General features: G+C 55.0%; 8 protein-coding genes across 8 annotated transcripts; 3 read left to right on the top strand and 5 right to left on the bottom strand.

Moving 5' to 3' along the window:
• Positions 1-185: 185 nt before the first annotated feature.
• Positions 186-1,937, bottom strand: CDEST_10982 (Putative zn(2)Cys(6) fungal-type DNA-binding domain, fungal transcription factor). The gene is made up of 4 exons (XM_062927138.1): positions 1,791-1,937; positions 1,202-1,699; positions 981-1,139; positions 186-916 (listed from the first exon to the last, which is right to left on the bottom strand). Exons 1-4 carry the CDS (start codon positions 1,848-1,850, stop codon positions 227-229), a joined length of 1,407 nt encoding a protein of 468 aa, XP_062783189.1. The 5' UTR covers positions 1,851-1,937; the 3' UTR covers positions 186-226.
• Positions 1,938-3,059: 1,122 nt separating this feature from the next.
• On the top strand, positions 3,060-4,668 carry CDEST_10983 (Putative gfo/Idh/MocA-like oxidoreductase, NAD(P)-binding domain superfamily). The gene is made up of 5 exons (XM_062927139.1): positions 3,060-3,467; positions 3,546-3,652; positions 3,710-3,866; positions 3,930-4,162; positions 4,224-4,668. The coding sequence occupies exons 1-5, from the start codon at positions 3,167-3,169 to the stop codon at positions 4,563-4,565; spliced, it is 1,140 nt and encodes a 379-aa protein (XP_062783190.1). The 5' UTR covers positions 3,060-3,166; the 3' UTR covers positions 4,566-4,668.
• Positions 4,669-5,585: 917 nt separating this feature from the next.
• CDEST_10984 (Putative peptidoglycan binding domain-containing protein) lies at positions 5,586-5,972 on the top strand (the record flags this gene model as incomplete). Its single annotated transcript, XM_062927140.1, has 1 exon — positions 5,586-5,972. One exon carries the CDS (start codon positions 5,586-5,588, stop codon positions 5,970-5,972), a length of 387 nt encoding a protein of 128 aa, XP_062783191.1.
• Positions 5,973-6,289: 317 nt separating this feature from the next.
• On the bottom strand, positions 6,290-7,988 carry CDEST_10985 (Putative peptidase M14, carboxypeptidase A; the record flags this gene model as incomplete). Its single annotated transcript, XM_062927141.1, has 5 exons — positions 6,290-6,597; positions 6,694-6,975; positions 7,050-7,161; positions 7,228-7,457; positions 7,517-7,988. The coding sequence occupies 5 exons, from the start codon at positions 7,986-7,988 to the stop codon at positions 6,290-6,292; spliced, it is 1,404 nt and encodes a 467-aa protein (XP_062783192.1).
• Positions 7,989-8,452: 464 nt separating this feature from the next.
• Positions 8,453-11,073, bottom strand: CDEST_10986 (Putative Mg2+ transporter protein, CorA-like/Zinc transport protein ZntB). Its single transcript, XM_062927142.1, has 2 exons — positions 9,383-11,073; positions 8,453-9,284 (listed from the first exon to the last, which is right to left on the bottom strand). The coding sequence occupies exons 1-2, from the start codon at positions 10,588-10,590 to the stop codon at positions 8,705-8,707; spliced, it is 1,788 nt and encodes a 595-aa protein (XP_062783193.1). The 5' UTR covers positions 10,591-11,073; the 3' UTR covers positions 8,453-8,704.
• Positions 11,074-12,176: 1,103 nt separating this feature from the next.
• CDEST_10987 (Putative chloramphenicol acetyltransferase-like domain superfamily) lies at positions 12,177-13,985 on the bottom strand (the record flags this gene model as incomplete). The annotated part of the gene is made up of 1 exon (XM_062927143.1): positions 12,177-13,985. One exon carries the CDS (start codon positions 13,983-13,985, stop codon positions 12,417-12,419), a length of 1,569 nt encoding a protein of 522 aa, XP_062783194.1. The 3' UTR covers positions 12,177-12,416.
• Positions 13,986-14,406: 421 nt separating this feature from the next.
• Positions 14,407-16,130, bottom strand: CDEST_10988 (Putative cytochrome P450; the record flags this gene model as incomplete). The annotated part of the gene is made up of 2 exons (XM_062927144.1): positions 14,407-15,935; positions 15,998-16,130. 2 exons carry the CDS (start codon positions 16,128-16,130, stop codon positions 14,407-14,409), a joined length of 1,662 nt encoding a protein of 553 aa, XP_062783195.1.
• A 132-nt stretch (positions 16,131-16,262) lies between these two features.
• On the top strand, positions 16,263-16,466 carry CDEST_10989 (uncharacterized protein; the record flags this gene model as incomplete). The annotated part of the gene is made up of 1 exon (XM_062927145.1): positions 16,263-16,466. The coding sequence occupies one exon, from the start codon at positions 16,263-16,265 to the stop codon at positions 16,464-16,466; it is 204 nt and encodes a 67-aa protein (XP_062783196.1).
• Between the last annotated feature and the right edge of the window lie 7 nt (positions 16,467-16,473).

Below are 16,473 nucleotides of genomic sequence, written 5' to 3' on the forward strand. Positions count from 1 at the left end.
GTTTTCTCGCCTGGTAAACATTCAATTTTTAAAGCGTATAGAGACCTGAGCCGGAAAATTTGTACTTATAGAAACGCCGCGCGGAACAACGTGAATTGAGTTGACAAAATGATGCATGTGCGGATTGGAATCAGTCAATGGGACGTCATGGCACAAAGAGTAAGCAGCTTGAATTTGAAAAGAAAGGAAGTTGAATTGGATGAAACTAGGTTTTAGGTAAAGTCTATCAACCGGTTTGTCCCATCATTGATGTTATCAATCCTATGCCAGTGTCTGAACCAACCCAACGAAGCTTGTCTTTCGCCCATAGCTTGGTATCGTCATCCGCAATAACGGAATTTATAACAGCTACCATGGGCCATAACATGAACCATGCTCGCAAAGGTCTACCGCTTTGTGGTTCGTCGGCTGCACCTTTCTGTGTGAATCCGAGGAGAGTGGAAATGTATTTGCGTAGTATTTCAAGGTCCGAGATCCCAAGCATGGTGATGGCGCCCAGCCGGTCCCCAACGAGAGTCCGTTCATTATCTGCATTGATAATTCGCACCATGAGGTCAATCACTTGAAGCCTGACTGTAAGATACAGACTTGACGCGATAAGGGCGTTGGATCCGAGTGAAACATCAACTACGCCGTTGAAGCCTGTTCTGTTGCCGGGGGTCTCTTGCGACAACTGATGCTCAGCGGCGGTCTTCAGATCCTCAATAATTCTCATGCCCGATTTTAGGAGGGTGAACGTGGTAGATCCAGCAGCCAGGCTGTTGCAAGTCAACATTTCCTCGGCTACGATCTTGAATTCCACTGCCCGGCAAAGGAGGGGCTCAAAGCATGGCCCATCGGCAGTGGGTGCCGTGAGCGTGCGCAACTTAGACCATAGCAAGAAATCACCAGGATAAGTCATGAAGCACTCTGACAACTAAAACATGAGGTGATGAGCATTTAGGACAGCGACTTTTGATAGGTCGGTAGAGAGAACTGACCGCGACAAAGCTGAAAAACGCCAGGATGACTTTATCGATGTTGCCGTTAACCATGACCCCAGATCTGTATTGAAGCATCGCGAGCCCGCCTTCTGAGTGCGGATGACAGCTCGCTTCAGCCTTGACAGACCTGCTCTGGGATGGTCGTGCGGCGATCACCTAATTAGATCAGAACAATGTGGACTACCCCAAAGAAGATAGTACTGTGGACCACTACTCACTTCGAACAGCCCGAGTACAAACATTGCCACGAGAATCGAGTCGTCTCTGCTTATCACCGGACTTTGCAATGCCTCATTGAGTCCTGTCACGGCCTTGCTGTACAGTCGTATCGCCTGAACCATGAGTTCCGGTTGGTTGAGCTGCCGAGACGAGCTAGCTAGGGCCGTTGCCTTCAGAGCGTCGTGGAAGCAGCCAGCAGGGGTCGCTGAAGACATAGTCGGCAGAAGGCTGAAAAACGCAACTCCCGCATCCCGCGAATAGTCTCCGTAAAATTGGTTTAGGGCACAGGTGATTGGGCTGATGTGTATTCGCGGAGGGAGACTGTGCAGCCCGACGAGCTCTTGTCTCTCCCTTAGCTTTCTCGTGACCCTGGTCTGCACTAGAGTCGCTGCGTGGGTGTTTTCTTGCCGGTGCCACACTTCCCAGGGGTTCTTGTATCCCGGGCAGTCCCTTTTCAGAGCCAAGCATCGTTTGCAGTTGGGTCTTCCTTCATCGCACTTTGAGTACGTGTCAGCACGCCGCCATTGGTTCGGTTTGAGCATGACGGGGTCGGTCAGTGAGGGGGAACTGTCAGCCTCTTCAACGTACCTTGACCTTTCTTTTTTTACAGGCAAAGCAGCCGCCGGACGGTCTGCCTATGTTTCCCATTTGTGTGGAAAGAGCACGGCTTTGATGACGGCGTTTTCCCAATGTCCTCTCATGCGCAGATGTTGTGGATGTCTTTGAAACCAACCGGGGTCGGAGAAGTGGAAGGAACTTTCAAAGTCTCCGTGGCACAGCCGGCTTGCAAGCCATGGGTCGAAGCTAAACCTTTTCGAGTCGACCATCCGAGGAGGCCAGTGCGCGCGACTTCTAGTCTCCGAGAAGCATGGTTCATCTTACAAATTCTAGGTTGTGGGTTCAAAAACGATTTATAAGGAAAATGATGGAACCTAGATAGAATTCTGGAGTGCAGTGTGAGGTTGTCAAATAACTATGGTTGCGTGCCATAAAGCTGCAAGGGAGCAAAGTCGTCTGTCTACAATTGCCAATTTCACGACTCTCGCAGCCTTTAAGACACATTCCCTGAACCCGTACCGCATTCCCGCACCCAGAGCTTGCTGAGGTCACCTCGTACCGTGTGTAGACTACTGTTTTAGGATTTTCGACTAGTATACGGAGAAAGAGAGAGAAAAAAGCATCTCGATTGGCAGACCCGTAAGATGTACACCTTGTTGTAGTATTCCACTAGGCTACATGGAAACATAGACACTCACCTTCAAAAAGAGTCGAGTGAATGAATGTCTAGGATGACTAATTCCATAGCAACTCCATGGCTTTGCTAATTTAGGTGTGCGGTCCGACATCAGATCACCGAATCTTGTCCTCTAAGACCCCGAGGGGAGCATCGGCGCGGGACCCGGGAGTGACGTCATGAGCTCACCAGTTTAGGCAATTTTAACAGTTGTCCGCAGTAGTGCTCTGGGATATTAGCCGGTCATCCACCCAACCCAGAGCGCAGAGTCGTCGGGACGATGGCAATAGTGACTTTGCTGCACCCCTTCAACGTTGTGTGCTTTGGGGCGGCATTCGTGTTGCGATTCATGTTGCGAATTGTCGGAGTTTAACTGGCAAAGGAAGAAATAGTTCAATGAAATGATCCTGGACCCCATTCCACTAGACTACAGAGTAGTCTAATGTTGATTCGCACGCAACGACACCATCGACCCCGGACCTTGACCAGATGGTAGGTTCTTCGACTCTCGAGTTGACTGCGGATCGGCCGGGGAGTATCGGCGTTGGTCCCGACATGCCCCCCTCGATGCCGCGTCCGCGAGCCACAATTGCGAAGATGCCCCGCATCCACGGATCCGGGCATAAAAGGACGTCGAGCAGCTGGGGAATCGTTACCCAGAGCTTTCGAAGAAATCCAGCTCATTGTTCAAGATCAGTCATAGCTGGACGATATCGCCCAAACCTCCAACATGTCAACCATCAAAGTCGGTGTCGTGGGCTATGGCTTTGCCGCCAAGAGCTTCCACCTCCCATTTATCACGGCGAACAATGACTACGAGGTGATTGCGATCCTGCAAAGAGCCGAGGCGCCGAGCGACCCGTCTTCGGCACCGGCCGGCTCCCACTGCAAAGTCGACTTTCCCAACATCAGACACTACCGCACCGCCGAGGACTTCTTCGCCGACCCCGACACGCAGCTCATCGTTGTGGCCACCCACACCGACACACACGCATCGTTTGCAGAAAAGGCGCTGCAAGCCGGAAAGCATGGTACGGGCAATCCCGAGCTCCATCACGCGCAAGCTGGTCTTTGTGGATTTTGGAGGTTGACGTTGACAAAATGCACAGCCATCGTCGACAAGCCTTTCGCACGGTCGTCCGAAGAGGCGGACCGCGTCATCGAACTTGCCAACAGCAAGGGTCTGATTCTGACGTGTTTCCAGAACCGTAGATGGGTAATTGAGCCAACCTGACGGGCTTAGTGTCTCATAGGCAACTGACAAACTCACCAGGATGGAGACTTTCAAACGTTGCGAAAGCTCATCAAAGAGGATGCGCTGGGTGATATCAAGGAGGCTGAGATCCATTACGATTTTGAATCGCCCCCTTGGCTCGCCCATATGACCAAGAAGGAATACACCCCCGGAGACGGCATGGCCTTTGGCCTCGGTAAGCACACGTTCTCATCACTTTCAGCGTTGTACGACAATAGCTAAACGCCGTCCGACGCAGGAACCCACAGCATCGACCAAGCTGTTGTTCTGTTTGGTCGTCCGAAGTCGGTGACTGGCTTCTTCCGCGCGCAGCGAGGCATCGACAGTGGAGTCGAGGATTCTTTTACCATCGTGTTGCAGTACGACGGTCCCCAGAAGGACCTCCTGGTCACCGTCAAGACCTCCGTCACCACGCCCATGGCACAGCAGTTGAAGCACCTCGTCCGAGGAACAAAGGGATCATGGCTGAAGGTGAGTCCCATCCACAGTTTTCGCTTTCCTTCCGACCTTTCTAAACACCGCCCCCTTGCAGTTCCAACAAAGAAGCACGTGCCCCCAAGAAGAGCAGATCGCAGAGGGCCGCAAGCCGCTGGAGCCCGGATTCGGCGAGGAGCCAGCCGAGCTGTACGGGACTCTGACTACGTACAAGGAGTTCGACGGAAAGGTCCAACGGTTTGATGAGGCGACAAAGAAGTATGTCGGCAAGTACCCGTCCATCGTCGGTCGCTGGCTGGGCGTGTATGAGAACCTAGCCGATGCCATCAATGGTAAGGCCGAGCTGGAGGTGAAGGCCACGCAATCGCGCGATGCGATCAGAATCATTGAGCTAGCCAGAGAGTCTCACAACACCGGTGCCACAGTTGCGTGGAAGTAGCGCTTCAAGAGTTGGCCTAGTAAACCCACGTAGAGGTCAAGATAGTCAGATGGTCCATACGAGTACGAACACCGACTCAATGTACCAAACCAATCGAACATATGGTCCATTGTTTGTGTCCTCATCTTTGATTGCGGTGACTAGTAACTGCAACAGGTTGTGTTGAGGAGTCGGGGTGACCACTACTGCATCACCAACATTTGTTGATGAACAGTGCTATGATTCATTCTGACCAGAAGAGGGGAGAGTAGTTCATGATCTGCTATGGCCTCTCAAGACAAGAATTCCAATCCAAAGGGATGAAACTTGTTAAATCATAGCCTCAAGATGAGCCTTCTGTTCGTAAGAGCAGGCTTGCTTTTCTGATGTCGGTTTTCCAGTACAGGTTGAAAACTTTTGAATCCTTTGTGTTGTTGATGAAAGGGAACACAACATCATTGTTCTCGTTCAAAACAGGGGAAAGTTCGTCCTTCTAGGATAAGAAGAGGTGAATTTCGCCTGTTATCGCTCATTTTTCGACAGCAAGAGAACAACCAACAAAACACAACACTCCCATAAAGCAAAATGCTGCAACGCCTATTTACTCCCAGAAACCGTTCGAGTCGGCAGGACTTGACAGCCTTCCCGAGCACGTCCGAGCTGGGCTCTCCCAGCATCAGTTCAGGTGAGACTTCGCTTACCGATACTCGAATTGACCAAAGCGCAGGGACTACTGCTACAGCTCCTCGACCGACAACACCCGAAGCAACTCTTCGCGTCAATATCGACGCAGTAAGTGAAGACGTGGCAGACATGACATTGAGGTCAGTCTGCGCGCAAAACAACAGTGCAAAAGACTCCCCTATCACAAGCATCAACCACAACGGAGTCAAGGTCGAAAAGGATCGCTGGATTCAAACTCATTCGGGCGACCCCGTGACTCCACCTCCAGCCATGATACCCTCAGCTTCGCTGCTCAACAACCCGCACTCCTGCGGATCGTCAAGGCGTCCGCCACTGTATGACATTACCTCTTTCACAATGCGGCAGATTGCACAGATAGACAGACGTAACCGGGCTGTGACTGCTAGCGACCAGGCCATGAGCCGAACGGTGAGGGAACTAATGGACTCTGCCCAGGAGATGCGCCGCGCCACGGAGATGATCGAGAGGCTCGCGTCCGAGCTCCAGGGCCAGCAGACCGAACTGGAGATCATGGCTCACAAGGTGCGGTTGAAGCAGGAGATGATGCTCGAGATCATTGACGACATCGCCGCGGTCGCCGAGAACGACCCTGGAAACCTGATGGTCGAGCTCCAGGAGTGGAGGACTGCCATCGTCGAGTCCGACTTAATCACCGGTGTCAATGATCGCTCCCACGAGGTCGAGAGTTTGCTGGACTTGACGAGTGAGCTGAATGATCGATGATGGCTACGGTCTTGCTTGGGTGATTTTGAAGACGAGGTTGGAGATGCCGAAGTGCGAGTGAAGAGTTATAGACAGCAACATATAGATGCAGTGAGAGGTTGTTTTTAAATCAAATCAGCTGATTATACTAGAATGAGTTTTCACTATGCAACATGCGGAACGCAAGGATCTCAGCGGTTCTTCCAAGAATTCGGCAAGGCTTGGTTAGAAACAAGCAACATAAAAGCTGGAGCTGCATTAAAAAAACGGTTACCGCGATCAACCCCCCCCCCCCTTAACATACGCGCACAAAGAAGACCCCATACCCAACCTCATTCTTACACAGCTTGAAGCATGGGAAGGACGGCCGCCCATGTCTCGTTGACGGTCGGCTGGATCTGGTTGGCCGGGAGGGAGTAGCCATAGGTGAGCAGGTCCCTGAGTTTGAATGTGTATGTGTACTTGGACCCGGCGACGCCGTGGACGTAGTCGGCGCTGGAGCCGGTCGTCTGCTTCAGAAGGCGGCAAGAGTTGCCAACCTGGTACATGGTGACATACACGGCCATGATGTCGGCGGCAGCGCGTTCGGCCAGGCTCCTCAGAGACGTCTCATCCGTGCCGACGAGGGTGCAATCGTATCCGAAGGCTGGCGACGTATATACATCAGCATGCGGTTTGTCCCAAGAGTGACTGCCAGGACCCGATCGCGGGAAGGTAATGATGGACAGGGAGAATTACTCACGCCACAGGATATACTGGCCAAAGGAATGAAAGTCGAGGAACAGCGAGATGCCCTTGGAGGCGGAGAGCGAGTCGATCTGGGCCTTGAGGGCCTTGACCTCGAGAGAGTCGCCGGGGGCAAGGCCTTTGAAGGTTTCAAGGCAAGGGTTGGTGGTATCGCTTCCTCCAAACTCCCACTTGAAGGGCCAGTTGCGGCTGGGGTCGCGTCCGACGCAATAGTGGCCAAAGACATTCTCGCGATTCTTGCGCCACAGACGGTCTTCGGTCTGGGTGTAAACAAAGCCTGGGAGAAGTTTATGAATTAGCTATGGCTGGTCTCATTGACTCGTCTGGTCCGAGAGCTGGGCGCATAATTACCGTCGGGGTTGGCGATTGGAGTGATATAAAAGTCAAACTTGTCAACGACGGCCCTGACGACAGGGTCCGTGGCGTACTTGCTCAGGAGCTGGTAGGCCATGTACTCAGTGGTCTGCCAGAAGCTGTTAGTGATTCACTCAGAAGCCACCATGGGGAATCCCCTAAGCTGCCTTCTCACCAAGGTCGTGATCCATTCGCGGGCGTGTACGGTGCCGTGAAGAACAACGGCGGGTTTGGATCCCTTGACTCCGCTGCCCCAGATGTGAATGCCGGTCAAGGCACGACCGTTGAACGTTTTCCCGAGAGTGAAGACCTCAGAATGAGAAGGGAAGCTGCTCTGGAGGTCGTTGAGAAAGGTCAGGTGGTCTGCGTAGCTGTGGTAGGCAGTGAACCAGTTATCGTCGGGAGCTGGGTGTTTTCTCTGTGAGTCAAAGCCAGGGCCGATATTCACAAGTGACAGCTCTTACCAGTATAGTCGGTTGAAAAATACTCCTCGGCGAAAGAAGCGCCCATATCCTCCATAAGGATTGTTGTGTTGGCTGCGAGTTGGCTGATGGCATCGACGTTCTCGGGAGAGGAGACGATGTCGAGCGTATCCCCGGAGTCGGAGTTGAGGATGGCTGCAGCGAGCTCATTGATCTGGTCGGTGAGATTCGCGGCACCCTCAGGGAGAGTAAGGCGGAGGGCCTTGAAGCCGCTGTAGTCTACCTTGGTCAAATTGGGAAGCGCTCCGCCCAGCGCCAAGGAGATGAGGGCGGCGCCCAAGAGGAGTGAGGCCTTCATGATGAACTGAGACGTGAACGATGTCGTTGAAGAGAGCTCTGGCACAGTGAGGCAGAAGGGAAACCTCTGTTTTATAAGCACCCGATGGAAGATCCGGAAGACGAAAACTCTTGGGCGCGGCACAGGGTTGAATAAAGCTTCGCAGGAACAGACCATGGTAGGCGAAGAGTCTAAGTGATAGGGAGGATGCAAAGGTTGACAAGAGTGGATATTGTACCCCGTCAAATGGCATCGAACAAGTATGAAGGGGGCAAATGAAAGTGATACTCTTGAGTAGTCTAGAGTGAGTGGCTGATGTTGTAGTCCTCTCATTTTCCTACCAGAGATGTTGGAATAGTAGGCCGAGCGATCCGGCAGCCTGACAGCAATTGCTGGTAAAGATACGCAGTGCATCGTCTCCCACGAGATCTTGGGCTGTCACATGAGCCTTTCCAACAGGTCCTGGGTCCAGATTCTCGGAAGGGTTATCGAGGTACTTGATCTCTGGAAAAAGTTTGAGGGTAAAATGATTGTCATGGACATGAAGGAAAATGGTTGATGAACCTTGGGGGTGTCGCAAGCACCGCTGTCAGGTTTTAGACACGCTACATGTCTAACAAAAGGGAATTCTCTTCACATCGAGGAAGAAGGGACGATAAATGAATCCAGTCATCAACCTGATTCATCCTTGTCGCGGGCCTCTTCTTCAACTCTGATTCGCAGCTTGGAGTGTTCAGTATCATACACAGCCAATGATGGTGAAGGATGACGTAGCAGAGCCGAAGCAATAGCGAGATGGAAATACTTGAACGAAATAAATACGGATCTGATTTAAATCACATTTGTCACAGCAGCCAGCCCCGTTGCCTTGCCTTGGCACCACCCGCCCTTTTTCACAGATACTTGAACCGCCGAGCCAGAATCACAGAGAGAAGCGCAAAGGCCAGGATGCCGCCCAGGATGCCGAAGAAAGCGTTCAGGTTCTGGTCATCCCCCCAGGGCACCTTGACGTTCATGCCAAAGAGACCGCAGATGACGTTGAGGGGCACGATGACGGTGGCGATGACGGTGACGCGGCTGAGGAACTCGTTGGTGCGGTTGCCCATGTCGATGTTGTCGATGGAGAGCTGGGCGAGGTAGTTGCTGTGGGAGCGCGAGAGCATCGTGTCAAAGTGCACCAGGCTGTTCATCATGGTCACGGCGTGGTCCTGGATGTCGCCGAGGTACAGGGCGATGTCCATGTGCGGCGTGACCTCGTAGTCCTCGGTGCAGCGCTTGGTGAAGGCGCGGAGGACGTCGGCCTTGCCGCCGAGCAGGCGCATGAGGCTCATGACGTTCTTGCGGGTGTAGCCGATCTTGCGGAGGAAGGCCTGGTTGTCTTCGACGCGGGTGATGAAGACCTGGTCCTCGATGGCGTCGGCCTCGTGCTCGATCTGGTTGATGGCCGGGCCGAACGAGTCGACGATGTCGTCGCTTGAATGTTCGATTAGCTTCCGGTTCTTGGAACACAAAATCATAACTTTGACCAAACGTCGATCATCGGAAGGGGGGTGAGACGTTCTACAACTTACATCAGAGCGTAGCAGATCCAGTCGCTGCTCAGAGACACCTGCTCCTTGAGTTGAGAGATGCGGAACCGGACCCGCGAAGCATGCAGGTTCGACGTGAAGCTGAAGCTGATGATGCCCTCTTTGAAGACGACCACATAGACGTTGAAGGGGTGGTAGTCGGTCTCGCCGTCCTCCTCGACGACGGTGAAGGACCGGAAGCAGGCGAAGTAGTAGGACGGGAAGAGCTCGATCTTCTCGCGGCTTTCCTTGTGGATGATGTCCTCGATGGTGAGGGGGTGGATGCCGAACGCCTTGCAGATGGTCCAGACCTCGCTGGCGCTCGGGCTGTTCATGTTGAGCCACCAGACGCCGTCGGAGTCGCCCTCGGGGGGGAGGTCGAACAGAGACCTGATGTTCTCTTCCGGCAGGACGAGGTCGCCGAACTCGGCGGCGTGGATGGTGGACTCCAGCGCGGAGGAGAAGAAGTTGAAGCGGCTCTGCTCGCCCTGATGGACGGTCCTGGGCCGCGGCGGCGGCGGCGGCCGCCCGTGGGCTCCGGTCTCTTTGTCGCCCGAGTCCGAAACCGGCTCGGACGGCATGTCGATGTAGTCCCCGTCGGAAGTGAACATGGGCACGACGGTCGGGATGGAGCTGTCGGGGAGATTGCCAAAGTCGGGGTCCGCGAAGCGGTCACGGTCCTCCGAGTCGATAAGGGTCTGGAGACATTCAAAGTCGATGTCAAGTCCATCCCTCGGGTTCTCGCGCTTGCTCATCTCCCCCAAGAACTTGACCACGGCAACCCGGTCGGAGGTACGTTGGGCATCGGGGACGTCCAACCGGCTGTTGACACTATGGGGAGGACCGCCGCCAGTGCGCTTCTCCGGGCCCGTGTCCTCCTTCTCGTCATTCGAGTCGCCCAGCTGTCTGCGGCCTGGTCTTGCGTCGTGCACATCGGCATCCTGTCCTCGTCGGCGGGCGTTGGCGAAGGCCTTGACGGAGTTGGGAGGAGACACCGTCCGACGGGACGACTCGATGGTAGGACGCCTGCTCAGGGGCTGCATGACGGGGGATTCGAGGTTGGACAGGTTCGCAAAGTCGCGAACATGGCCGGTTTCGGCATCTCTGCCGCGAGGGCTGGAGACGTCGACTTGTCGGGAGGCCATGTTGGGGGACAGCCGCGAGGGGTCCCAGGGCCCTTCGTAAGCATGGTCATCTGTCTGGCGCGCCATGGTATTGTATGATGGGAGGCTTCGCAATCAATCCGCAATGAAAGCTCTCTAGGATCTAATTTGAAGGAGCGTGCAGTTCATCGTTCGTAGGAAACCGCTGCAAGAGAAGAGCCGGTCGGTTGTGCGGTATGTTCACCGTTCAAGGTTCGGCAAAGTGGCGGGATCGTGGGTGTCGCTCCTTGAGACGCGTGCCATAGCCTGGCAAACTCTTGCAAGAGTCTTTTGATGCGCAAACCGTTACCATTCCAATAGTTCGGGTTGAGGCCGCAGTGAATGCGTTGATGAATGAGGCTTATGATAGCTGTTTTTTTCTGGGGGGGGGAGTTTTTTTTTTTTTTTTTTGATCGGGGGATCTAGTCCTGGGAGAGAGGCAGCGAGACGGGCGTTATCGTTTGTGCGATGAATGAAGGACGACGGCCAAAGTTGAAGATGTGATGATAAGCAGCTAGCTGAGCTGGTGGGATGGGAAGGGCACGTTTCAAGCTTTTGGTGAGAAGCGCAAGGGCAAGACTGTAAAATTGTAAAATGAAACCCTTTATTCTTATTAGCCGGGTCCCGATCAGGTCTGTTTCCGGCTGGGTGGCATATCAACACCAGCACAGCGCAGCACAGCACAGCCTCAAGAGGGGCGGAGTCCGAACAAACTTTTCACACGCCTGTACACGACACTAGTGAGTGGTGTCTGCCCAATACAATATCTGCCTCATTGTGTCGGAATCAAAGAGATGGAGAGAGAGGCATTTGCCAATTCATCAAACGCAGCTGATCTCCAGGGCCCATCCAACACACACACTCACAACATACATCGTACAGCTCACCACCAACCCATGAATGCATGCCGACCCTTGCTTCGATCGTAGCGAGAGGCGTGTCTCGGCATCATGAGATAGAGGAATTTTGTGTGTATGAATGACTTGGACAGAGCGTCTCTCGGGGTCTCAAGCCATCGTAGATTGTCTCGCCCTGTTCTAGCCGTTTCTCGCATGCAACCTGGAAGGCATCCCATCTCCTTAGGACCAGGATCTCCGCACCACAGCCCCCCCCCCCCCCCCCCAACTTTTTGTCCGACTCGGTAGGGAACCCAACAACCATCAAATGCCTCATACTGCCGAGGGGACCAGCAGCGGGCGGGCGCCGCGGGGATCTTGCTAAGGGCCCGTAAAGGCAAAGGCAAAGGCAAATTGCCGCCCGCCGAAGAGCCTATTCAACATGTGGTACAAAACCTTTGCGTGGGTGGCTTCAGACGATGCGCACAAATCCGCTGGAAGCAATCGAGAAAAAAAAATGCAGGCATACACCCCATGATCACTTGCCGAGGTGTGTTTATGAGTTGTCGCAAATGACGCCTGGCCCGATAAGCAGTGCATGATGGATGGGATGCGCTGTATGAAGTTAGAGGGCGTTGGAACTAGGGCTTAGAGTCCGTTGTTCAGCGTCACAAGAGGGGGAGGGGGGGGGGGGTGCCGACACGCGACCGATCCAGCAGCTAAGACGACGATTGTGTTTAGTTCCGGACCGGGTTCACCGCTGTCCTGGGAACTTGTGAGCTGGTGCGCCCTTCGAGAAACAAGGCTGTCTATCTGTCTGTCTTCCGTGTTAACCAGCTGAGAGCCGCCCTCATCGATGGGATGAATATGCAGGTAGTCATCGTCGTTTTCGTCGAATGTCTGGCTCTATTTTGCACACGTGCTGGCGCGATTGACAAAATCACCAGTCAAGGTGGCCAGGTGAACAACAGGCAGGCATACAGGGGCGAAAGAAGAAGCATTCAAGGGAGACAGAGCTGGTTGCAAATCCGGTGAAGTTAATTCTCTACGCCTCGTGTTTTAGTGACAGCAGAAAGCAGCGTACTTGGCAAACTCGTCATCCTGCAACAACTGCTCCATCTCGTCGGCGAACAAGCTCACCAGCAGCTCTATGCCGCCGTGGCCCTTCATCGGCAACACCATGCACAGCCGGAAATTGGCGTTGAAGGCGTCCATCAGGGGGCGCAGCGACTCGGGCCTGCCGTCGTTGCCAAAGACGTCGCCGCCAAAGTCGATCTCGTCCAGCGGCAGCAGCAGCACCGAGGTGATCATGACGTCGAACCCGTCGAGACGGGTGAAGGCGTGCTTCAGCTTCGTGTAGTCCGGCACCTCCCGCATGAGGGTGAAGGCGTCCTTGACGAGGCCCGGGTTCACCTTGGCCGCCTGCGCGCGGATCCGCTGCGCGACGTCGCGCAGGCTGGTCTCGGGCGAGGCGAGCTGGGCCACCGGCATCGGGACCTTGTTGACGATGACGAGGTTTCCGGCGTACGACGAGGGAAGCGCCGGGTCAAAGTCCGGCCTGCCGTCCACCGGCGACTCCAGGTACGAAATCTCCCCTGGCGGCGTGGCCTTACCCGCCGCATTTGCGGCGTTGTACCGCGCTTTCATTAGAGCGCGCCAGAAAAGGGCCAACAGCGCATCGTTCGCCGAAAGAGCCGTGTCGTCGTCGTTGTCGTCGTCGTTGGGAGAGCTACACAGAACGTCTTTTTTCAAGTTATTGAAGCTTTCCGGGGAGATGTAGAATATGCTAGACTCCATGGTCCGAACCGGAGCCGATGATGGGGCCATATCCTCCGCCGCCGCCGCCGCCGCCGGGTCCTCCTCCTCCGTTCCCGGAGGCTGGAAGCCAAGGAAGCCCCACGTGTCGCGCGGGATGTCGGAAGCGGGCTTGGCCGGGGATTTGCTCCACAGCCGCTCGAGCAGAGTCCGGTCGAAGCTCTCCGGGGCCAGCCAGCTGCACATGTCGGCATCATCGTGTGGCCGACCCAGGTTTCTGCAGTGCTCCGACCAGGCGCGCATCGCCGTCACCATACCGGTGGCGTCGCTGGCTGAGTGGTGGAACCCGGTCGCGAGGATGCAGCCGCCGTTGACGAAGTTGGCCTGGGCCAGGAACACATCCGCGCCGCCCGTGAGATCCGGCACGAACGGAGCGGCGAGGACGAGTTCGTCGTCAAACGCCGAGAACTCGAATCCGTTGTCGCGGAGGTCCTCGTAGTCCGGTAGCACCTGGGACAGGTTTTTGAATACGAGTTGCCGCGGAGGTTTCTCGGGATCGCTCTGGCCGGCAGCATCATATGAGACGACGATGTGCCCGGGTCTCCAGCCCGGTTGTCGTTTATCACGGGGATAAATGCGGCCGTCGAGGAAGGGGAACTGCTGCAGTGTCGTGCGGAGGCCGGCTTGCAGATGAGAAAACGCCTGCTGGAAGCTGACATCGGGCTTCAGCGGCAGATAGACGATGAACTTGATGTAGACTCGGGGAGGGATGAGATCGAAGACGCTGAGCTGCGTCGTCACAGTTCTCGGCCCTTCGAGGGATGAGCCAATGCCCGGATGGACTGGGGCCGCGGTGTACGTGTTGGTTGCCATGTTTGAAAAGATGTGTCGTCTTCAGCGTGCCACTGCACTTGAAAACCACAATGTAATCTCGAATAGGAGCTGCTATCCAATTCCAGCGTAGCCCTCTGACTTGTCTCTCGCCGCAAAACACTCACTCAACGGAGACGGGGGGCCCACTGACTCGGGATTGTCCATGTTGGTCTCGGATATGTCCGAAAGAGGCAGTGAAGTCTGATGTTTGGAGCGCTTGATTGGTGGCGGCTGCATTCGCCCGCCGAGCTCACCACCTTGACGAACGCCCAAAGATTTGGCCGATGCGATGGAAATTAAGGAATGCCTATGGATTTAAGTGAGGCAAGATAAATGTCTTCAAGTTGAGGACATCACCTCGTTTGATTTAACAATGCACAGCTGATTGAACGTGGCTGCGGAGTCCTTATATAACTCAATCCTAAATCTGCATCTGTCTTTCCGGCCATTTTGTCCGTCTGACTGCTCGAGCGTAAAAGTTCAGCGGCCGAACAACGATGAACTCCGGGTCGTACACCACCGCCTCGGCCGAGGCATTCTCGAAGTGATAACGATATACAAGCTTTGCCATGACACTCTTGACCTCCAACAATGCGAGATTGTAACCAACGCAGCCCCTCGTCCCCGCCGCAAACGGCGTGTACGACATCTTGTGTCGTCCCTTGACGGCGCTGGTATCCCACCTATCAGGGTCGAAACGGGTCGGATTGTCCCAGTGAGCCGGGTTCTTGTGCAGCGAAGGGAACGTGGGGATGACGACGGACCCCTTGGGGAGGAAGTACCCGCCCGGAAGGACGACGTCTCGCTTGGCGTTCCGCGCCGTCTGGAAGGACGGGTTGTGCATGCGCTGCGTCTCCTTTACAAACTTGTCCAGGAACGGCATCCCGCTCAGCTCGTCGTACGACCACGCCTTGGTGGGCGAAGCGCCGTGGTCAACGAGCTCCTGGAGCAGCCGCTGCTGGTTCCCTGGGTACTTGACCAGGGCGTAGACGAGCCAGGCGAGCAGCGAGGACGTCGTCACGAAACCGGCGCCGATCATGATGACGCAGTTGCTGAGCATGAGGTCCTCGGGCAGCTTTTCCCCGTGCTCGTCGGCCGCCCGGCGGAGGTAGTCGGCGACGCTGGCCGCGTGCATCGCTGCATCTTTCATCGGCAGGTCGCTGGCTGCTGTCTTGGCCGACTCCTCGATGCCCTTGGCGACACCGTCCCATAGGAGTTGCCGCACGACCTTGAGCCTCTTGGGCGTGCCGAACGGGAGGTAGCCGTACCAGCTGCCCCGCAGCGAGGTCTTCTTCATGAGGGAGAGGTACTCGCCCAGGAGTCGGATCGTCTCGTGGGGCTTGGTGTCGATCGAGTCGAAGTGGCCCAAGTCCATCCCAAGAATGACTTTCCAGATGATTTCTCCGGCCAGTTTGAAAGTGTACTGGTACACGTTGAAAGCGAGCTCCCGTTCGTCAAGCTCGTCAAAGACGTTGAAGGACCTCTCGACACAGGCCAGAATAGTCGGCGTGTAATGGCGAACGGCCTTTGGAGTCAGGCTGGGCGGGATATACTTGTGCGCCAACTTGAAGGCCGGTGCATCACTGTCGCACGTGAAGAGCGCCTCGTTGTTTCTCATGTAGTACAGCGGGTGGCCGGGGTCCGACGTCGTCTTGGTGAAGAACTCGCCTTCACGCAGGATCTCATGAGACACGTCTGGGTCGTTGGTGAGGTAGATGGTCGTGCCCATGTTGACCGTCTTGACGACTGGCCCGTATCGACCAAAGAGACGGTCATAATTGCCGAGCGGATCCGGGTATATCTCGTAGCGGTTGCCCACGTACGGCAACGGCTCCGGTCCAGGCGGCTCTCGTACAACTTCGCCGTTCACCCGAATCTGCACTGGGCCCTCATTCTTCTCAATGTCATCAAGCGACGTGAGAACGTCTCGTCGATCGTAAAAGCAAATGGCTGCAGGACGGGTCAGCCGCCGCTGTGTACACAGTCTCCGGGACCAGATTCCAAGATCTCACAGTCAGAGTCGGAAACAGAGAAGATTTTTGCAATGCCGGCTTTGAGCTCTTGCATGCTCTTGATACTTGGAAGGCTCAGCGTATGGCATCGTTCGAACGACCCGTGACCGATGGTGAATTGCTGCTGAAACATGACTGAAGTGCGTCGCGGGTTGGGATTCAACTCGTCGGTAAGGGATCGGGCTGCTGCCGGATGGAGGAGCTGCTGCTGCTTTGTTACCAACTGCTGCAAGGTTTCTCTTCTTGAGTCCCAATCAAGCACACGATGACTTCTTCGTCGCTCGTGAGGTTCTCCTACATCGGGAAGCCGACCAGTCCTGCAAGAAACAGTTACCCGGGGATCTCCTTGCAAAAACGGCTCGGGAAAGACCAAAAAGAGAATACCGCGCGCCAGTTGAGTATTATCCGCACGGACATCCTCCCGGGCGATGCCATCTCTGGCTCAACCGTTCTCGAAAGCGAAGCTTGAACGGATT

This window comes from Colletotrichum destructivum, chromosome 7 (genome assembly GCF_034447905.1).
Source record: "Colletotrichum destructivum chromosome 7, complete sequence".
Classification (NCBI taxonomy): domain Eukaryota; kingdom Fungi; phylum Ascomycota; class Sordariomycetes; order Glomerellales; family Glomerellaceae; genus Colletotrichum; species Colletotrichum destructivum.